Source organism: Diabrotica undecimpunctata, chromosome 1, assembly GCF_040954645.1.
Source record: "Diabrotica undecimpunctata isolate CICGRU chromosome 1, icDiaUnde3, whole genome shotgun sequence".
Lineage (NCBI taxonomy): Eukaryota > Metazoa > Arthropoda > Insecta > Coleoptera > Chrysomelidae > Diabrotica > Diabrotica undecimpunctata.
In genome coordinates this window covers 123,167,343-123,191,868 of record NC_092803.1, presented here as the reverse complement: position 1 = coordinate 123,191,868, position 24,526 = coordinate 123,167,343, and the positions used below count along the sequence as shown (strand labels likewise).

The following is a 24,526-nucleotide window of genomic DNA, read 5'->3' as shown; positions in this document are numbered from 1 at the left end:
GTACACAATCAAAATAGATTCATTAGTCTATTAGAAAACATTTAAATAATTAATATATTAGTGAGAATGGCAGCCACGACTGTTTCCCAGAATTGCTAAATCCGCGTCCTCTAATGAGCTTTGTCTCTGATGACTATCTGTTTTTAGGTGAGCGGTTTAACAGCAAAGCTTTTTTATTCGATTTTATATATTTTTTCAAGTTTAAATGTATCTTTTTAAATTGTTTCAATGGGACCGGAAATTATTATTAAATAACTTATAACAAAAAAAAAATTTCGGAATTGCATCGAGTAAATTTTTTTAGGCGTATCTTATCGAAATAAATTCTTTTTTTTTATCTTGGTAATTTTTCGAAAAATGCTTCCTTTTTGAGTTATTTGTAATTTTTGTTGAAAAAATGCCTTAATTAGTGATTGCTGGGATCTTTTTCTAAAAAACTACAAAATGAATTGCAATTCTACAAAAAGCTTTATAATCTTTAAACCTTGAAGAACGAGTAAAAATATTTTGACAAGGATAAATGGATTCTATATTGCTGAAAACATGGAACCAAATATTCCGAATACGCATTTCGAGCAATCTATCTTTGTTTAAATTTAAAACTATGTTTTTAGCTAGATATCAACCATTTATCCTTGTCAAAATATTCTTGCTTGTACGTGAAGGTTTAAAGATTATAAAGTTTTTTATAGAATTGCAATTCATTTAGTAGTGTTTTAGAAATAAAATCACAAAAATCACTTATTAAGGCATTTTTCAACAACAAATTCCAAATAACTTAAAAAGTATTTATTTCGATGATATACGAGGTTTGTCTTTTTAGTTTTGTATATAGGCGCTTAAAGGGCGCACCAGTAAAACCTTCCGACACAAATGTAACCTCAATCTTTTGTTGACATAAATCCAGAGTTTCATTGCGATACAACAAGTCGTGTAGATACAGTGAATTTTTGAAATTAGCAAGTCGGTCGAAAAATTTATCTTCGAGCAACAATTTTTTACAATTTTCCCAACAGCAATGTCTCGCTGAAATGGTTTCTGTGTTTGGGAATGAAGCATCACACCAGTCAACCATTTCCCGCTGGTATTGCGAATTTCAACGTGGTCGCTCCAGTCTCAGCGATGAACCAAAACAGCAGTCACACAGCAAAACATTGATGTGGTTCGTTACCTAATTAAGGATGACCACCGTGTAACATACCGGGAGGTAGAGATATCTTTGGGCATTTCAAAGACCTCGATCCAAAAGATCCTACATGAAGAACTGAATGTTACGAAGTTGAATTTGCTTACAGAAGAGCAAAAAGCTGTTCTCGTTAATTGACGTCGAAAAACATTGGAACGGTTTAACAACGGAAGCTCAAAAAACGTTTATAGTATTGTTAGTGGCGATGAATCTCGGATTTACTACTACGAACCGGAAAATAAACACCAATCCGCTGTGTAGGTGTTTCACGATAAGGAAAAACCAACAAAAGTGATCCATTCTCGAAATGTGTCAGAGAAAATGGTGGCAACTTTTGTGTCAAACTCTGTGTGTCAAGTTGCAACAATTGCTTCAAAAGATCGAAGAACGGTTACGTTCTTCGTAATCGTTAATAATTCATATGTCCCACCTATGCAAAGGGTATCGATCTTGGTGGAACATATTTTGAAAAGCAATAAAGTACTTTAAGTCTATATATTTTTTGTCTTTGTGGCTATACGCAAAACTAAAAAAACAACCTTCATACGCCTAAAAAAATTTTACTCGAACCGATTCAAAAAATTGTTTTTTTGTTAATTATAAGTTTTTACGGCCCACTTGGCGATATTAACAAGAACATGTGAACTTGAAAAAATATATAGAATCGAATAAAAAAGGTTTGGAGCGATAGAAATGCAAATAAAATTAGTCCGTTTCTAAGCGTCTTTTTAGGGATAAACCGCTCGCCTATTTTACAATACCTCTGAATAGTTTATAGAGTACTTTCTGGAAGAAGCCGATAAAAAAACATATAACAAAATTCGCTTATTCCATTTGGTGGAATGTTGGATAACCGTCAAAAATTCTCATTCCTTTTACAATATTTTATTTATAAAAAACTATCATTTTAACTGTAACTTTAATAAAGAGCAAAAATCGCTCAAAAATCAACGTGGAACAAAAAATGAGAGAGACAATATTAAACTTTATCTCTAGATTTTGAAATAATGTATGGAGATCTTTAAGCTCACCCGTAGCATTGACTATTTTAATGCTCTATTAAAATAATGAATATGTTTAATGCTACTATGTAAACGAATGTGTTTAATGCTATATAAAGTACAAGCACAGTACTGATTTGGCTGCCTTAATCCACGGACGGACCGCACAAAACTGAAGTATAGAATTTGTATAACTTTTTTTTTTTTTAATTTGATTCAATTATTTATTAATACTTACTTATATAAGAAGTGAATAGTCATACTTACTGAGGGGAAACTATCACATGTACTGGGAGATAACTTTCCAGCAATGGCCATAGCTACGGTCTGATTTATATTACTAGGACCTACGTCTTCATTTGCAAATTGTGTTTTATCGACTGTAAAATGATGTAACAATGGAAGAACATCCATGGCTATGGATAATAAGGGTAAGTATAAGGCCGCTACTCTTTGTCTGGCGTCAGAAGAACTGTAACGTGGATCGCTATCGTGCCACAAGAGCAGCTGTTTTAATGTGTCCACTGCTTTTGTATGTAAAGACGATTGACTGAAAAATATTAATTATAGTTAAATTAACCATTTAAAATTATACTTAAGCAGTAAACCGATGCTTAAGTACAAAAGATCGCAACGCAGTAATTAAAAAAAAATACTTTTGCAGCCATTCGAATATTCTGCTTAACTAGTACATTTACCAACAAATCGCTAGCCATACATACGCACCTTAAATATTCATTACATTGTCAACTTATTCTGTTGTCTGTATGGTCGTTATAATAACCACATGCCTGTGTACACTAGTAGCGACCTCTAGATCTAGGCCTAGAGGTCCTAACAACGAACATAGGCATATTATGTTATTATAATTGCCAAATAGACAACAGCATTTTATTTCAAATCTTCCTAATGAGACGTAAACTTCGAAACACGTGTAGGGGAATGGTGGAACTCGAATTGAGGAAAAATGCAATTATCTACTTTAATTTAACCCTAGAAAGTTGTTTCTTTCCCTTGAACAGTCTTCCTTTTTGCAGATGCGACATTTTGCATGTAGCCATTGAAGAACTAGCATAATTCTTTCACAGGATTTGTAGGTTTCCTTCTTTGTAATTAACTTCAATAACTTAATTGGCTTTTTTCAATAAATTCTAGTGTTGATGCAATAAGAGGTCTTCTATTTCCACTCCTAGGTATTGTCAATTTGTTTTATATTTACTTTTTCTATTTCCGCATTCATTTTTCAATTAAAATCCTTCTACCATAACTGTTGTATTATTTTTGTTAAAAGTCATTCCCTATTACTTTAAAAGATCGTTCCACATGTCTGAATCTCTTTAATTTGCTTCTTATTTTGTGTTATGATACTATCTACTCTTTTTATGTTTCTATATTGTATATGATTATTTTAACGAACACATATTCAATATTTGATCCATATATTATTAATGTACTCAAATCTACTCCTTGTCGCAGATATTCTTGAATCGAAAAAAATTAATGTGAATTTAAATATTCTTCACTATTATTATAATTTTGTGATTTGGTTCCTCTTGCCTGTATTATTGTTCACAATTTTCTCCATGGAATTTTGTCAAAACGCTTTACAAAACGGTACACATATTTTTTGTTATTGTTTGATATCTCTATATATATCCAGGAGTGTTATTAAAGCAATTAAAAACTCAACAATGAACAGGAGAAAAACACTGAAATAAGAAAACGTATCGATATTGTTACGACCACAGTTTTAATAAATTCTTCTGCCCCTAAGCTTAAGACTGTCAAGACGCTAAGTATTTAATATACTACTATATGGAGTAGAGGCATGGACTCTCAAAGATAACAAGATAAAAAATTTGAAAGTTTTTAGATATGGTGCTACCGTCACATAATAATGACAAGATGGGTCGATAGAGTAACAAATATTGAAATGATATGTCGCATTATGTAAGTAGTATATATTCAGCAATATATTCGCATTAAGTGAAACTCATGTGGAAGATTATTAATAAATAAATATATAACTTATTTGACAGTTTTAGTCATTTAGAAAGTGCATTTGGGAGGGCTAGTGGAGGTCTGATCTGTGGGATAAAACCTGATTTTGAACCTAAATATGCTGAGATAGAGGTATTGGTGATAATTCGACCGAGCATGGCAACTTATGATGTCGATGTAGTATCATTATATATACGACCAGGGGACAACTGGGGAAGGAACTGGATTTTTGAATTTAGAAAGAGTTCTTGTCAATATCTCAGATTAAAGAGGGAAAGTGTCCATTGTTATGATTGGAGATGTAAATGGAAGAATAGGGGAAGAGTCTAGTCTGGATACAGGTGTAGGAGGTGTAGAGTACTTTGACGAATTGGAACAGGTAAGAACTTCTGAGGATAAAATAAGAAATGCTCATGAAAGAAAGAGACTATGAGAACAATGACTATGATCTAGTAGTTTGAATGGAAGGACTCTGGGAGATCGTGAGAGAGAATTTACCTTTGTAGGGACTTCTGGATGCTCTGTTATATATTTGACATGCATATTAAGATGCTAAGTACAGAGACAAAATAATTTCTTAGTAGGTTGGTAACACTTCTTAGATCATCAGCTAACAATCTTGGAACTTAAGATGGTAAGGGGTCAATGGCAGGTACAAGATGAGGACTTCTTACCGTTATCAGCTAAACTTCAGTGGACACAACTATATGAAAGTCATTTTGAAAAGAAGATAGAGGAACTTATTAACTGACTGGAGGTAAACACTATAAGGCCAGAAAGCTTTGAGGAAATGCAAAGACTCATTATGGATATCTTCGAGAAGAAGGCGAAAAACAAGGGGTAATAGAAAAGGACGCGTATGGTTTGATAAAGAATGTTGGCATTACACAGATCAGTTAATGAGCGTCCTAAAAATATTTAGGAAAACTAGTGGATAGTATGTGATGGATATGTATTTTTGTAAAGAAAGCGAGAGTATAGTATAGGCAGACTTGTAAAAGGAAAAAAGGGTGTATTGCATGAGAGTATGAGATTTAGAGTATTAAATTCAAAACTTCGGTCTGAGTCACTGTAATTCTGAGCCTTACATTGGTGATGAAATTATCGATGGGAGCTTTGACATGACAGCATTGGAGCGGTTAATTAGCGTTCATAAGCCTTAATAATAATAAAACTCTCGGCACCGATAGGATAACGGCCGAGTTTTATAAAAATCTCTCTGTGCTCTACTACAAGCTTAACTGTATGGAGCTGTCCTTTAAAATACTGGAGATCATCAAATCTATTTACACGAATATGATATGCAGTAATTAATAATGAGTAAAATACAAACTAATAATGTTATTGACAACGTCAGTCTTGAAAATATAATCGGCAAAGAAAACCAAATAGCCGAAATAAAAGACGCGTACAATTGTCTTGGTAGCTTTCGGCAAGTTAATCTTTATCTTGAAGAATAAAGATATACCAATGTGTTTAAAACGTAGAGTTTATGACAAATGTATCTTGCCTGTAACTAAATATGGACTGGAGACCAAGGCCTTTACAAAGAAAACTTTAGAGCAGCTCAGTACAACCCAAAGAGCGATGGAGAGGGCCATGCTAGGGATTAGTTTGAGAAACAGGATTCGAAATATCGACATTCGTGAAAGAACAAAGATTACTGATGTCGCAGAACGTATAGCAAGGCTCAAGTGGCAATGGGTCAGACATGTTGCCCGAGATAATCCCGAAAAATGGACACAGAGATTAACAAACTGGAGACCAAGAGAGAACAGGCGAGGAGTACTCAAACCACAGAAGAGGTGGGCAGATGATATCAAACAAGTCGCGGGCAAGCAGTGGATGAGAATTGCCAAGAGTAGAAATCAATGGAAGCAAATGGAAGAGGCCTACGTCCAGCAGCTGAAGAAGAAGAAAGAAGAATATATGCAATTTGGGGGAGGGATGCTATGTCGTGAATGTTTACACTGTGGTAAGTTTGTAAAACAAGGTTGCATCTTTAGTCCGCTATTCTGCACTATTTTTTTTATTATGAATAATTTTTAATAATGATTTTACTTTTTTAATATGACCTACATGATTTTCTAGGAGTAGCCGTTGATTTAAATGGATTAATAATAAGGTTGTTGCTTTACGCTGACGATTTGATAATTCTAGCAAGTAGTCCAAGAGCCTTACAAAATATGATTAATAAATTAGAAGAGTATTGTAGACTATAGAATTTAAACATCAACATGGATAAGTAAAAAATTTTGGTCTTAGATAATATAATGGTGCAAATATTAAAGAAGAGTGGAAAATAAACTAAGAAGTAGTTAGAGGTCGTTAAAAATTATTGCTATTTGGGAATGAAATGGACACCCGCAGCTATCTCCCAGTGTCTAGTTGGAAGAAAAATGACGAACAGCGACATAAATACCGCTTGGCGATAGGTCTTCGCAAAGGCTCATCTTCCACTATCATCTAAGTTGCGTATCCGTGAGTAGTCCGATCTATTTTGACTTATTAAGGCTCAGGTTTGACGACTTGCGGAATTTATGGAAGTTGAAATGGTGAGAAGGTTTTTATAAAGGTAATGCTGAAGATCCCGAGATACTGCCCAAACTACATATTTGGCAGTAACTCAGGTAGTTTGCATTTAGAAACTAACATAGAGCATGTATATCTATTTACGATAAACTTACATAAAAACTACGTCAAGGGAGTGTTAGGGTATGTCGAAAGATGCCCGCTAAAATTTCTCCTCCAGGAAATTATAGGAACAAATTGTGGTTGGAGAAAATAATGAAAAAACTTGAGGCAGAGATGGGGACTGCAATTTAACACAGAGTGGGAAGATAGGAATTTTTGGATGGATAAGCTAGAACAAATAATGGAAGCGATCCCTGCTACGATAAATCCAGGAGCATTGGAGATGGCAGCAGAATCAAAGTTGAACAATCACTATACGGATTTGATTAGAATGAATGTTGCTGATTCAAGTGGTTCATTAAAGGGAGATTGGAAAGGGAAGAATTGTTAGAACTCATGAGAAGTTTGGGTTGAAAGGAACTAGTTTGGATATGCAAAGAATGCATGGAAGTTTTGATACATAAATAAAAAAATCTGTAATAGATTTTACCACAAAGATAAATTTTCCTTCCTTCAGAAACCAAACCATAATCACATCTGATATTTAACAGAATCAGCAAGACGAGCAGCAAATATTTGCTTCGTATATGTACGAGTAAACTAATAAACTGAAATAATCGTTCATAAAATATAAAAATTGTACTTACTGCATTTCTAGAAGCACTGTTGCTAAATCAGCCAATACAATACCAGATAGGAAATGATGCTGTCGATATTCAAACGACAGTTCCGCAAATGTACTAGCTCTCTCTTGACTAGGTGGTGCACCCGACAAAAAAGAATTTTGGCTGGTTGAACTGGTAACACTGGGCGATGGTGACACGTTAGTGTCCGTCGACATAAATGGAGAAGCGAATGGTAGATTAAGAGCTATATAATGTTCATGGCTGCAAATAATACGAGCGAACTCAAGTTTTAATTCAACCAGTACTGAGTCTTGAATCGATGCTATTTTTGCCTGAAGTTGCTTGTTGTATGATCGTAACAACTGGAAAATCCAACCACGATCAGCTATGGACAAGAGGTCAAAGAAGAAGAAAGCTAATGCAGCGTTTAGTTTGTGCGCTTTACGCATTTCACTTGTTGAATGCGAGATTATTTCTGCCGTTACTGTATGTACTAAAGTAGAGATATCATCTAAGAATTGTTCGGAAAATCGTATCTTTCTTGGAGCATCAAGAGATCTTGTGTGTGCTAAATGTTCTACCATACCTAAAACAGTAAAAGTTATATAGAACAATTATAAGGTGTTTGGTCAATGCATCGAATAGAAATGACCCAAAAAACCAAAAGAAGCACCGCAGTGAGAACAAATAAAGACGGAAAAGGCAAAGAATAAGGACACGGCTATGGAAACCAAAGGGGAAAATGTAAACAAAAAAGATAATGATAGAGACAAGCAAAAAAGGGTATAAATTAAGGGAAAACCAACTAAAAATAGACTAGTGGAAAAAACTATAAGCAGTTCAATTTTGTTATCAATCTAACAAGGATTAAACATTAGGTATATACAAAAAATATAAAAAAATTTAAAAAAATAGTTGTCTTGTTCTCCCGAAAAGTACCACTTTTCACATCCGATAATTGGAAATGATAGGGACGATATCTCGTATTAACCATTCAAATTTAAGTTTTAACAGTTTTTTTAATTAGGTGTATCAAACCCATTAACATTTTTCCCAAAATGTAACAGATGCTATTACAGATGGTTTGTTTTACTGAATTACTTTTCTGAATCAGTTTGGTCAACTACATCGGTGTCAGTTGATGGATATTTTCGTTAATGATAAAAATTTTAAAAGGCCAATGTAAACAATATCATTAATATGTCAAACTAATCTCATTTACATGACAAAACTTTCTATGGTATATATCGTTAAAGGCACAAAATTTACAGTGATATCATATTTTAGTTTTCTACAGTGTTAGTGCCATATTTCAAATCTCAAGCAGTAATCCTCGTACAATCTTAATATTTCTTAAATCACAAAGTTAAGTTAGTCTTCAAAATCATTTATAACACATATAAATCAGAAATGCAGAAGACGTGTAAAAAGTAGGTAAGTTCTACAAGACGAATTTAAAAAAAAATGCGATATGAATGTTATATAAACAATCTCCATCGTAAGAAAAAAAATATGATAAATAAATTTTGTAGTTCAGTCTTACTTACTTTTAATAACAAGTTCAAACAAAAACCAAGCATTTTGCATAGCTAAATCTTTAGACCTTCCACTGGACACGACCCATTGTAACGCCAATTCTTGATGGACAATTCTTTGGCATGAACTGGAATTAGGACTTAGAAGTTCGTTAGTAGGTACTCTCATACTAGCTGCTCTGTCTAATCCTCTAGAATATTGAACATGGGCCACCTCTAAATCTGGATTTGACGTACTTCGAGTCATGGAAAAACTATTTTCGTAGTCTGGAGAGTTTTGATTGTAGAGAGGATGCGGCATATTACATTGGTATTGAATATATGTTGCTAGTAGTTGATTGCGGCCGTGTTGATCAACTGGTAATTCTTGGACATTCTGAAATATAATAATTAAAATTATAAACCTTATTTACTGTATAATAAGTTTATAATTAGTTATTATAAAGTTTATATTTAATAGCATTTAGCTAGCAAGAACGGGGTCTATAGAACTATTTATAATGGAAGGAAAAGTAAAAGACCGAAAACCAAGAGGAAGATTTCCAACACGATGGGCAGAACAAATGAAGATTCTGGTGGGAAAAACCCTACATGAAGCCGTTCATATGGGACAGGATCTCAGCTAATAGAGACAGCAAACTAATAATATTTAGAGTGTCATCACACCCTGGCAAAGGCTCAATGAATGAGAAGGAGGATCCAAGATGCGTCAAAAGCCAAGAAGACGTCCAAATTTAAGACGGGATAATGACATAAGGAAACAAGCCGGTACAACATGGCACAGAACAGCGAATATTAGACAATCGTGGGCAGAAATGAAGAACGACTATGTAAGGGAGGGTGCACCATTATCGGTAGAATATGCTTAGAATGATTGTTTGGGAAAGTATTTAGTCTTTATTTTCATATTTTACATTTAATATTTTTCTTTTACGGTACTATCATGTGATATTCAGTAAAATATCATTGTTAAACTGGCTTAAACACATGTCTGTTTTTAAGTTCAGAGAATTTGACTTCTTTTGTTATTTTTGGAAATTATATCGCCAGCACACACAAACCGCTGTAAAGTATCATATTTAAGTAACCATTAAGTTAGATTATCGCCAGTCAAAAGCGCCATACAATAGCGCTGATTTATGGGGGAGCACTTGTATCATAAACCACCTAAGAATAAGAACAGTCAGAGGGTTTTTCTGGCCATAAAATAATTAATATACCAATATTTCAGAGGTAAGTCTTCTATTCTTTGTACAGATAACAGTAATGAGTTAAAGCCAGCTAATTTTCGTAATTTATTCACAATTAGTATTTGCTATTTTCGCTTATTTATTTACAGGCAAAATATTGCATTTTTTCTTTACTTATTATTCTAATTTCATTTAACCAGCGACCTCTAAGTTTTACACAAAACAATGATGATATATATATATATATATATATATATATATATATATATATATATATATATAGATATATATATATATATATATATATATATATATATATATATATATATATATAGATATATATATATATATATATATATATATATATATATAGATATATATATATATATATATATATATATATATATATATATATATATATATATATATATATATATATATATGTATATGTTACGAGCAATGCCCGAAATTGGACAATCCTAGCATTGTACGGAAAATCTTGTCTATTTCTAGCATCGTACCCCTTTACTGTACAATCTCCGAAATAGACATGATCATCGGACTTTTTATAAAATAATTGCTGTACAATGTTCGAATTTTAATAGGTAGCGATACGTCCAAAGTTTGAGAGAATATAACAGATATATCGATTCATATCGATTATTCCTCATTTGTTTTTAAAGGCAAACAAAATCAATGAGGTTATAAATCAGAGTTTCTGACTTCTGAATTAAAGGATTAAATTATTGTTGAATATATCTACCAATCAGTTTAAAATAACCAAGAGATTTTTAATTTACAGATCATTTTATCACATTGTCGATTCAAAAAAGAACAAATCTATATTATATAAATAGAAAATATAAAAATATATTGATTTATCAGACATGTTAAATTTTTGATTTGGTGTGTCGCTTGTCAATAATAATCGATTCATATCGATGAGAGTTTCGATAATAATTTTTAATTTAACTGTTTCGTACATTGTACAGTTTGGAAGTCCAATGACCGAGCATGCGAATTTTTGAAGTTATACTTCTATACGCACGGTCGGCGTTGGAAATTTGCATGAGAGTGAATCTGTGAAACCATTACATATGTAAGATAATGAGTAAGAGTGAGACAGAAGATATGTTTTCTCTCTCTTCCTCTCTCGAGAATAAAAATGTTCCTTTTGTATATATATTTAATATTATATATATATATAATATTGTATATATATAATATTATATATAATACAATATGTATTAATATTATTATTTGTGATATGTTTTGTATTATTGAAAATTAAACGTTTATAATTATTTTAGGCTTTTGTATTTCAAAATAATCACTGTTTTACCGAGAACTGTCAATTTTGAAATCCGTTAGTGTCATGTCTAATTGGCAAATCCTTTACGTGTTTGGTTCATACGCTGGTGGTTGTGAGTTCGAATCCCCAATTATGAATTTCCTTTTTTATTTTTGAAATATTTAAAAACCTCACGTTAATCTTATTAAATATATGTAATATACGCAAAAAAACATAAATTTTAAAATAAAATGAAAATTTACAACATAATCCGAGTTGTTCGTTTTTTATTTTTATCTTCGTAAAGTAAGTTATGTATATTGGCAGTTTTAAATACGATACATATGAATATTATATTTTAATTTATATTGTCTTATTATATTGAATTATGTTGCAGTGTATTTATTGTATTGTAATTTTTATATTAATAACAAAATAAACAATGAATTTTACTGCAGAGTATGTGTAAATTTTTTTTTGCATTCAACTTCTTTTATACGTATATAAAAATAAAAATATATATTTTCATTAAAATATTGATACAATCCTTCATTTACTATACTCCTATTACAGGTCAAATGTTTATATACAGCAAACGATGCACCATATACCTATATAACTAATTCTTTTTCTCTTTCTACTCTCTCTTACCTATAGCATTACATATGTAATGATTGAGCAGATTGACTCCTATATAAATTTTTAACGGCGAACGCGTGTATAGAAGTATAACTTCTACCGGCAGTCCCACTGGACTGCCACACCGTTTTTTTTTATTAAAAAAAGATAACATTTTCATCTTTATCGTACGCTACTCTTTGTAAAGTCAACCAAGTCGACCATACTTAGTAAAGCTGCGGTTTTCTAGGACTATCTGTTTAACGAGCCGAATCGTACGCGGAATGGAAAATGAATCGGCGGCTGAATGTTCGATCGCTGACAGTTGCGAAGTGACTGACAGTGGCTTCTTAAAAACTCTGATCTCCAGTACAAAGATAAAAGTCTGTTTGTTCGCTAGTATTATCAGTGGATGATAAAATATTGACTAAATAGAAGGCAAATAAAAAAAAAGTATATGAATTATTTTTAAATAGACACGCGGAAGGAACATTTAAGTTATTATTTGTACCTAAATTATATACCGATCTCAGAAAATTTTGGGAGTGTTCACAACACTCCTATCTATTATAGAATGTGATTTATAGATAGATACATTATTCTTAAATTTTAAGCAAACACACGCACTGTTTGTGGTCATTTTTATGACTGAATATCATTTCAACATAACAAAGTATGTTAAAAAAGGAAAATACATTCAAATATGGTGAAAACTTTTAAATAGTTGATTGGAAAAATAATAAAACTATATCCAAATCATGAAGTAAAATAAGCGGGTCAATATGAATGGTATTTTTATTTTGCAGATTCAAATATATTAAACATTTATCCAAATAGTTACCTGGATTATATATACTATATTTATACTAATTCTATTATTTTCCGCTCAACAAGCTATAACCCGCGGCAGTAAATCATTCTTTGCAAATTAGTCACTTCCATCTTAAGGTATTTATCTGTGTTAATTAATGCAATTACATGATAACCATTTGATGTTTTATTAGTGAATCGTGCCAAAGGATATTAAAAATGTTTGAACTGCACTTTCGTTAAATCTATTAACAATTATCCATTTTGTGCTTAATTTGTTGTAAATTTTAAAATGTTATAAATTACTTTTTGAATGATGATTTAAAATTTGTAATTTTCGCATATTTTTTATATTTATATCACAACATTATATTAATTATATGAATGAAACTGCTCTGTAAATTCAGAAAGAACACAGCCTTCCCCACTTTTTCAAATTTTGTCACTCCGTGCACCCATACCGCGTGTTTCAACCAATTTGGGCTAGCGTACATATCTTAAAATTCCGAATATCTTAAATAACGAGGTAAAATCAATGTACATTTCATATCCTTTTTTAGATGGATTGTGTATACGAATATTTCTATTACAAATGTGTTTTACTAATATTTATATTTGTACTGTTTAATTTACTTGTGTCAACATGTCGGGATCGATGGATTTGCACGTATTTAGCGTGTCTCGCAAAATCAAGACGCGTTTAGTAACATTTTAAAATGAAATAAAATTAAATAAAATAAAGTAAAATTAAATAAAATTAAGTAAAATAATTAAAATTAAATAAAATTATTATAATTGAATAAAATTTAAAAAAATTAAATAAAATTAATCAAAATTAAATAAAACTAAATAATATTAAACAAAATGAAATAAATTATATTAAAATCAAATAATATTAAATAAAATTAAGTAAAATTAAATAAAATAATTAAAAGTAAATAAAATTATTAAAATTGAATAAAATAAAAAAAAATAAAATTAATCAAAATTGAATAAAATAAAAACAAATTAAGCAAAATTAAATAAAACTAAATAATATTAAACAAAGTGATCTAAATTAAATAAAATCTAATAAAATTAAATAAAATTAAGTAAAATTAAATAAAATTAAGTAAAATTAAATAAAATTAAATTAAATGTAATGATAAAAAAAATGATGTTATTAAATGAAAATGTAAATGATGAATAAATTCTATATAATTTTGTAATTCTATATAATTAAAATTACTAAAATCATTAAAGAAAATTTAAAACAAAATTGAGATTTTTTAAATTTTAAAGAACTTTTAAAGAATTTGCGTTTCCTCATAAGAAATTACAGAATATATAAAGTAGTATATTTATTTGTGCTTCTCTATAGAAAAACTGACCAGGAGTTGTCGTACAGTGCAGCCAATTCTTGTTCACACGTAGTAATTATGGTCATACAAAACCTGTATTCTTCCACGCAGCGATTATTACCGTCATAAAAATACCAAAAAATATTATTTTTTCAATAGTAAAAATTAAGTACAAAATTGTAATTAAATAAATTTTATTTATATGTTTGGTTTCGTTACATATTTAAAATTATAAAATAAAAATCGATATTTTAAAACAATATTTTTCAATCGTTTGGCAACTTTGGAATTAGCGACGGAATTCCGACTCACAGAAATCCGTAAAACTAGTTTTTGTCGAGCAAGTGCCCAGCAACAATAGTTCATTTACAGTGGCGTTTCTAAGGGTAGGGCATGTGTTGCATTTTGTGAATATATTTTATGCGATAAGTTTGTGTTATTGATAAAACGTGTTATTGATAATACGAGTGTTATAGTTTGTCGTTTTATAGTAAATTTTTAGTTATATTCTGTGATTATTTGGTTTAAGTTTTATTGGAGTTGGACGAAAAACCGAGTTGTTCCAAGAGAAGACAGCAAAATTCTGATGTTGATTCCAAAAATGAAAAGACGCAAAAGAGACGGAAAATGTTAACGTCCGAAGAGAAGGTAATGATACGAAACGTTTATGAAGGAATTGTCGGCAGAAAAATGGCATTAAATGTTAGCCAAGCGGTCGACATTTGTAGCAGTTTAACAAAAGTATCCGTTAGCTGTATTTATCGTGTTATGTTAAGAAATGTGTGGTGTTATTATACAAAATATTAAAAATTCAGTAATAAGCAGACGTAAAATTTCATTAACCCACCTGGTAATAACGCGCTGTAAGAAGTATTCACTTCTGTCGGCACTCACCAAGCGCCGTTTTTTTTTAATTAATGAGCGACTGTAGATAGCAATTGATTCTATATCCCGCATGCGACGGACCAAATTACTAGTTAAAACATAAACAAATGTTTAACAGTTGGATATATTTAGGATAGGAAAATATTTTTCCAATTATTTTACTTCTATAGTTATTAAATGTACCATTTATTCGTCGAATATTTTACGTCGTATGACTACTAAAATCGCGAAACTTAAATGATACTATGCATGATTGATCAGTCAAAACATATTGAAGAGATGGTGTACTTTGGAATACATGTACGAAAAAGTATAATTTAAATAATCTACTTACAGAAATTTTATCAAGTAAAGAACAAATGGCTTCAAAGCATGTATGTCCTACATTCAGTGTATGTCCAGAAAGACGAGGGGGCTGTACTAATAGTTCGATAATATTATCAAAAATTATTGGTAGGTATTTAACAATCGTTTCTGGCTTCGCTCCCGACAATCCTAGCATGGCAGCTCTAAAACATAAAGACAAAAATATAATCACGAAATATTTATAAAGCGTTTTGTGAATCAATGAATAAAAATATATATCGCAGCGCTAGAGATCATAGATGCCCTTGGTTTGTAGGGTACAATGAATGATCTTCAATGAGTGATGAAAACCTATTACTTCTCGACCGACTCAAATCAATCGCGAATTCAACTCAAAGCCTTAAACTCTAACATTCTACCAGCAAACATTCTAGCTGACGTAGGGCTCGAACCAACTACCAATATACCGCCCATCATGAAGTTAGTGTTGCCGGCCAACTGAGCTACGGAGCGACAATTAACGAGTAATACATTTAACAATATTCAAACTAAGCTTAGGTAGTATCTAGAAATCGATTTTAATGTTATTTTATAAAAATAAAGTTACTGTTTATGTATTTATCGCCTACTTTTGACCATAAAGGTTTAGCTAAAATTTTGGGAAACTACTCTTATTTTAATTTATAACCTTGTTATAACCTTGTACACTTAATGATAATACATACAATCAACCATAAGATAATTCAAATTAAACGATTCTAATTGTTAGACCACGTAGGCGGAATGGAAGGGTTGATATAAATAAAAATATTAAAACGAAAACATTGAAGGGGAAGAACAAGAAGAATTTTTTGGAAAAGTTCTTCTTCTCGCAACAGGCGAGACACTAGTTGTCTCTCGCACTTTGTCGTGAGACCTTTGTATCAAACCCTGCCCTTTCATTATTGGTCATCCAAGAAGTCCTGTACGCTCGATAAAAGCCAACAACTTCCAACCATCTGATGGAGAGTTTAAGAATGATTCCTCCGACTCAATAGTTGTCCGGCGTATAAACATGTCACTAAGAATTGTACATTCACATAGGATATGTATGGTATTCACCATACCCACATCTGTGTCTCAGCTCTCATCCGCTAAAATTCATTCACGACAGCCTCTAAATATTGCTAATGTTTTTATTCATATTGGTTTGTTCCAGAAGGGCTTCTTATTTATTGTTCTGACTTTTTTACAATCTCTTTGAATTGCATTTCTGGCCATATATTTCGGGATGCCAGGTAATGGTTTTGGACCTTCGAAGATTCTTCAATAGCCTTGTTTTGCCAGAAAGTCTGCTAATTCGTTCCTTCGGACAAAATACATACCCATGTTAGACATAACTTATTGTCTCGTATCAATTTATTAATGATATAATGATAAAAAAAATTCTAACAGCGTAACCCGTAGGAATGAGAAGACGGGGTAGACCAAAGCTGAGGTGGATGGACGGGGTAACACAAGATGCCGAGAAGATCGGAGTCGGCAACTGGAAAATGCAAGCGAGGGACAGAATAGAATGGCGTAGAAAGCTTGAGAAGGTCGAGGCCCTCTAAGGGTTGTAGCACCAAGATGATGATGATCAATTTATTAAGGATTTCCTTACAAATATACAACACCCTTTAAATTTAGTTATAAGTCTAAGGACCCCTGATCCGGTTCAATGAACATGTACTAGATTTAGAAACTAGCAAATTGATCAATAACAAGCTAATTATGTAAAATATACGTGAGAATATAGTCGCGTCGAACCATTTGTATATATTAATCCCAGTTTCAAACGCATAGTTATAAAATGTATCAGCAAAAAACACGATGACATGATTACTATAATCAAAATCGCAACTATGCAGAGTTTTCAGTGTCATAATATGTTATGTTATAGCCTCACGAAATGTAATTAATTTTTGCGGTAAGTAAATAAAGTGTTCTGATTACAAATTATTTTTCTCTTCTTTCCGATGTTGAAATGAGGTTCCCTAACATTACAAATAGTTTTGCTGGTTTGACCCATCATTGAGCCATATTTGATCTTCCTGAATATGGAAACTACTTGTTCTCCAGATGGTATGATTGTGTTAATTGATTCAATTATTCAATATAACTGAGTTCTGGTATAATCATATCTGACTTTATCTGAAATGTGGTTTCCTCAACTACGATGCCAGTGATGTTTGTACGACTATTAAACATATCAATGGGTCTCCATGTACTGCAAGCTTTTAGTCAGAGGCTGATCAAAAATGCCACCGCCGAAACGTGTAACTCCAGCAAGGGGAGACCAGTGATAGACTCTAATAATGGTTCCTGTACTATTCTGTGATATTTAGGAGTGTAGTGTAATGTGATTGTTTTTACAGGTCTGTACTGCCATGTTTTTCTACAACAGTACTCATCCATACGTTACGTTTGGTTGTATCACTGATGTGTAACAAGTAACTTTTGATTTCAAACCTTAAGTTTTACCTCTTTTGTAGTTCCAGAATAGTTGTCAAACTCAATTGGCAACATTATTAATATGTGTTTTAAAGGCGGCTTCGAATCATATGTCATCATTATATATTTAGTCTCACTGGTCGTAACTAGTTCCTCTAAAAATAATCTCACCTAAACCGGCAAGTTTCCGCTTATTTATGTAGGCAATCAGAAGCGGTTATGCAAATTGGCAGAAAAAAAATTGATCCTTCCGCTCAAGCGAGCCGGATAACCGCAGCTGTTTACTTTAATGGGCTTTTCTGGAAACTGCGTTTTTTCAACTAAGTGTCACTCGTATTTCGAAACTAATGCACTTATCAAGATGCATCAAACGGCATTTTACTCTTTAGATGTCTCTTTATAGTCGGTACTACAACCAAAAAGATTCATTGATATTTAAAAAAGTTAATAAACAATTAAAAGTACAAAAAAGTCGACACTCACCAACAAATTGGATGAGGTTGGGTTGTCATTTTCAGAATCACAATTTTGAAAAAAAGAAAGTAGTTTAATGCATATACTTTCGCCTGTAAAAAGCTAGATTTTCAACTATCTTTTGTACTATAAATAAAATTTATTTAAAAAAAACACGTTTTTTGGAACCTGGCCTTAAATGTGATCTGCTTATATTCCGGACGATTGTCATCTCTAGTTAAGTTCTTTAGGAGATTTCAGAAAATAGCTTAAGAATAATATTCTCACATAAAATACCTAAATAAAATAAATTGTGTAAATTATAATTTACGAAAACTTTAATCAAAGAATCAATACATGCTTACCTCAACTCATTTTCCGATCCAACTTCTCCCAACCTTTGCGGAATGATTCCAGTATGAACAAAATCATAAGCGGCAAAAAATCTTTCGATCGGTGGATCGTGGGTATGTACTGAAGAAGCAGTATCCAAAGTAACCGTAAACAAACCCTTATGGTTGTCCAACCACTTTGTGCCGGGTAGACACACGTCGGGAGGAATATAACTGTAGTTTCTCGGTGGAGGTTCTAACATTACTGGTAAACAGAACTCTCCTGATATTAATCGACCGTCTCTCAATAGAGGCAACCACTAAAAAATAATGTCTTAAATATATTATGTTAAATAAAATACAAATGTTCGAAAGTTTACGTAATTAAGATTAGAGGTTACCATTGGTAAATTAAAAGTCTCTTTCAAAGGGATATTGGCGCAGGAGAAAAAAAAGAGGCAAATTATATTATAACACCAGCGTGAGATCAAATATGGTCTACGGCACAGTATTGGCAACGAATATAGACGTTCCTAAAAGGTTAACGCTTATGGACACGATATCCTCCATTAAAAAAATGTTTGTAACCCGGTCGATAGAGAGAACTCGTTCTCAAAATACAAATTAAACAAATAATTTTGTTTTGTTACTTGGTAATATAAAAATCATTTAATAATTTCATGTGTCAGAATATCCGTCAGATAAATCATAGCATGTCATTTGTCTTAAGATAACCACACCCAATCATGATATAAAATTCTCTCGTAAGTAATTCCATTGTAAATCATGAAGGAAAAAAAATTCATAATATTATCTCAACATTGTAAGTATTTAGTCTTACATTTAGTTTACACTCAATTTAACATAAAACTCTAATTTTATATGTATGTCACTTTAAAACATAAATAATGTATTCTGGATACGCTATTGCCTAATGGTGGTACTTTCTTCTCATTGATTTCTTCTTTTAATATTGATAACCAGATTCTATTACTTTCTGCCAAATAATTTGCGACACAGTTGTTTTCATTTAACGTAATAAGAGCAGCTTCTTTGACTTTTCCCTTTTTACCACCTGGTCTTTTGACGGCCTAAATGACCGAAATACTCCGGCCAGAGACTCTGTCAGAAACTTGTACAGATTTGTATAAGATGGTTCCATTCGTATTAATCTGGGACTCTAGAATTACTTTTTCTAGAGCAAGATTAAACACGAACGATAGTCCATTCAGTCAGTCTATTTTTGCAATGGTCTTGAAAACTCAAGATCTATTTAGTATCTGTTAGCAACAGACACTAAATAATATTAAAATGTATTCTTAAGTCATGGCAACTCTAGAATCTTTAAGTCGGTTTCAACTCCATCTAACCCCCTAATTTGCGGTCGGCATCTCCTTCTTCTTGCTATAAGTGTTCCTGTCGTTAGCTTTTACCAATCATGTTGTCAGGCATTCGTATTAAGTGTCCGGCCCATCTAAGTCGTGTGTTTTAATGAACGTTATGACATCTGGTTCATTAAAGAGTTGGTATAATTCGAAATTAAAAATCTTTTGCGCCGCTGCCCTTGATCGTTTATAGCTTCAAATATTTTGCGAAGTATCTTACGCTCGAATATTCCCAGAAGTCTTTCATTCGTCTACGTTAGAGTCCATGTTTCCGCCCCGTATGTGAGGACCGGCCTCAGCAGCGTTTTGTATAACATAATTTTAGTTTTTATTTGGATATTTCTTCAGTGGAATTGTTTTTGGAGTCCATAGTGTGACACATTTGTAAGGTTTATTTGTCTTTCAAAATATTAAATATTAAAATGGCACAAGAAAATACCTTCAGAATAATTTAAAATTTGAAATCAAAAAGTCAAACTAGAGTTGCGCAATAAAATTTGAAAAAAGGATGTCGACCGAAATTATGAAAATTAAAAAATTTTAAGATCGAGCTATGATCCAGTACCTGTTTTTAAAGGGGTTAAGAGGTAAGCAGATTTACGAATATACCCTTACTTAATACTCTCGGCGATCAATGTTCTTCGTATAAGATCGTTAATAATTGGACTGTAATACCCAAAAGAAAAAATTTTCTATTAAAAATTAACATATTTTCCACAAAACGAATATCTAAGGCACTGAATATTTTTAACGAACGCGTCCATCATATATTTTAAGTCGAGTGGACATGAAAATTTTGGTTGTAAAATGGATCCCCGAATGTCTGAATGTTCATCCAAAGCGTGCAAGGGTTTGTTAAGCATCGCCGTCGACCTGTGCTCGATAAAGAAGAAAAAAATACAAATTTCATAAGCCTTCTTGTTCATATGGACGCAATTTGGGTACATATCTACAACGCCAAAACAAAGCAGCAATCGATGAAATGGAGACAGGCTGGTGCAATTTTTTGAGATTGCCAAGGAGTACTCATGATTGATTTTTTGGATAATGGTAGAAAAATAAGTAGGACCCATTAATCGACATTGCAGATCAGTTGAAGACGCGGAAAGTGGTCCAAAGGTATTTTGTTTTTGTACGATAATGCTCCACCATATAAATTGCATGTTGTTATGCAAACATGTCGTGATGTTTCGAAGTACTCGAACACGAAGTCTCAAAGGTCGCAAATTTTCATCCAATGAAGGGGCGATAGAAACTACTAAGACCTGGTTTGCAAAGCAAAATATATTTTTTGAAGTATCTAGAGACGTTGCAGATTCGTTGTAATAAATATATCTAATTAAGAGATAAGTGTATGTTGACTAATAATACACCTTTACTTTCAAATTTTGTTTGCTTCTATAGTAGGTTAACAATGTTTGGTATTCTCCTTAAATAATTAATTTCAAAAGTACTAGTATCTAGTATCTAAAACTTACGGTATATCCGACAGGACTATCAACGGTATTTTGTTCCAACTTCTTCTGACAGGAAATGTGATAAAAAGTAAACAATAGATGATGATTATCGGCTAATGCAGCTGGCAGCTTAATTTTGATTTCATCATAAAAAGCAGGATTTTTACAATGATATGTAACACAAGAATACGCCTCGTTCGTCATCTCGGGACAGCTGGATTTCCCGAATATGCTAAATAAAGCATTCTTTTCTTCCTCTCCCGCCATTAACTGAATGCGAACAGCTAGATTCCTCGCAGAACCGGTTCTGTTTGAGAAGTTCAGATCTTTCGGAGATACGAATAAGAGATTTCTGTACGTGTAGTAAGGGACAAGCAATTCCTTTATCGGGAATTCCAGTAGTTCTTTAGTAGGTCTACTCTTTTCGTCAGGATATGGACGAAGTTTTGCTAATTCCGGTGTTAAAGAGTTTCTAAAATTATAAATAAATATTGTTAGAGTTGTTAAAAATCTACAGTTTCTGTAAAAATATTATATTTTAACTTGTAAAAACCATAATTCGTGAGCCGAAATCTAGTCAGTAGGGTTTACAAACATCTTGTGATAAGAGACAAAACCACTGTCCTCACATTATGTAATGATACTGCATAACTGATAAAGTTTCAAAGTTTAAATTTTTTAAATATTGTTTTCCGTTTTACGTTATACCTTTGTAACAATTTGGGCTGTTTGGCCCACCTGCTCATGAAGTAATTGACACACATTAACAACTGAAATAGTTACGAAATATTAGCAAGAAGTCATAACTAAATAAGTATATAAAACAAGATAGAATTATAAAAAGTACAGGAAAGTTAAAACAAGTACCATAAGAAAAAAACTGTACACTTAAAAATATTAGACGCTAATTTGACAGAGAAAACTCTGAAAAAATAAAATATGGATTAAACTATCAAGGAACAATCATTAAAACAGTTTATTCTTGTAAACAAAAAAAGTGAAAAACATTTCCTATTGGCCATGTTTGTCACATAATTTCAAATGTTTACACATAGATAATGCAGCACATGATACAAAAAATCAAGTCATTACTAAAAAAACAGAGGCATAACAAACTTCGATTTACTAATTCTGTGAGGTAAGCACAACTGAAAGGAAGTAAGGATGGTTCAACTCCGGCTATGAAGTACTGACGCCCTGGTTTCCATTAGCCTTCTCCCGGCATGCGGGATTCTATCGGGAGTAACCGTCCATTTCTTTGCTTCTCGTGGGCAAAAATTGATCAGGAACAAAAAAAAGATAAACAAATACGAAAAATAACGCACCCTCAGTAATCCGGAAACTATGAAAGTGGATCCCGTTACCATAGTTTAAAAATTCTGAATATAAAGAGAAACTATTGCAAAGTATACCGGAAAACCGCGATAAAATTATTATGGGGAAATAAGCAAAAAAAGTACCCTGTTTGTTACACTGTCCCGGCTAGGCAAAAAATAGATGGTTTGAGTAGTATGGACCTCTATAACAAAAACCTATATGTTTCCTGCAGTCGATTTTTTGGACACGATTGGGTTATTAATAAACTAAGGTCAAAAAACGGTCAAATTTAGCTTCTTTCGTCTATCAGCAAAAAGTGAAGCGTTTGAAACAAATTTAAGAAGAGAAAAAAAGTCATAAGTATAAAAACCTTCAAAATGACGTTTTTTAAAATGTTTCTATCCTTATTTGTTCCTTAGAAAATTGTAAAATAAGTCAAAAACTTTAAAAAATAAACTTAGAATTTTTATATTATATAGAATGTTGGGTCTTATGGTGCTTAAAATATGCTCAAAACTTTAAAGCGATCGGTCAAATAGTTTAAAAATATTTTATTTATTTATTCAATATAGGTAAGAAAATAATGAACTTACAGTAATTCTACGGGTAGCTCATGAAAGAAAAATATTGATTCTATTAATATTATTTAAAAAAAATGAAAAAAAAACAATTTTAAATATTGCATAATCATTTTGCAAAAACCTGTCGATTTTTTGCTTATTAACATTTAGAATAACTTTTAATCACTTCCTACAGGAAAATTATTTTTCATATTTAAAAAGTTTGCATTTTTACACAAATTAAAAAAGAAAGTTGTCCTTTGAAAATTTGGGACAAGGTAGTCCCATTTTTTTTAATTCACAGCAACTTTATTTATAACAATTACGAAATCAAATTAGCGTCATTTAAAAGAACATACTTTAGATTTTTAATGCGCCAAATTCGAAAAAGATTTCCTTTCAAAGGAATCGTCCACAAAGCTGCAAAATGTGGTCCTCAAAATCTGCCTGCTTTGAAACTGGCGGGAGCGATGGAGGGGGAAGGAGCTGTTAACTGTATCTATGGTTCTTGTTTATGGATTTCGACGTTTTTTTAATTTGTACGTACTTTTTGTGTACATTACGAATATGCATTATTTAAATAAATAAATTGTTAAATAAACCATCTAATTTGTTTAAACAATTTTTTAGTAATATTTCATGTAATTTTGTTTTGTTGTTATATTGTTAAACATTAATATTTATGATTAATATATACTTCTTTAATAAACTTCATAAATAATTTATTTATAATAGATTTTCTAAAAAAAAAAACAAATCCTATTCAAATATTTCTAAAAATAGTATTGATGTATTTTCTTCGAAATAATAAATCTCAAACCGCGAGAGCATATGCGGCGCAATGTGGAAAAAGTTTAAGTACATGTTGAAGTAAAGCTTCGAAGCGAAGAAGTCTCGACAGAAGGCGCTAAGACATCAGCAATCCGAAATCCACAAACATAAATGTAAAGTATACACAAAAGATCTTACAGGTCGCAGTGTGGAAAGGTTTCCGGGGCCAAACGACCCCTTTATAATCTTGAATCGGTTGTGAGATATGAGAAACAAATATTTGATTTATTCCTGACTGATCAGTCTAAAGATTTAACTGAGGATAAAATACGTTGTCCAGTTCTTAATGTATGCTT

The 24,526-nt window shown here is 31.9% G+C and overlaps 1 protein-coding gene across 1 annotated transcript in view; it reads right to left on the bottom strand.

Annotated features, from left to right (window-relative positions):
• Positions 1–24,526, bottom strand: part of Zir (dedicator of cytokinesis) — a 92,391-nt gene that overhangs the window by 42,910 nt on the left and 24,955 nt on the right. The window contains exons 9-14 of the mRNA XM_072519382.1: positions 21,544–21,994; positions 18,714–19,000; positions 15,452–15,626; positions 8,996–9,359; positions 7,470–8,034; positions 2,455–2,737 (exon numbers count right to left, since the gene is read on the bottom strand). Coding sequence (XP_072375483.1) covers positions 2,455–2,737; positions 7,470–8,034; positions 8,996–9,359; positions 15,452–15,626; positions 18,714–19,000; positions 21,544–21,994 — 2,125 coding nt within the window. The remainder of the gene's footprint in view (positions 1–2,454; positions 2,738–7,469; positions 8,035–8,995; positions 9,360–15,451; positions 15,627–18,713; positions 19,001–21,543; positions 21,995–24,526) is intronic.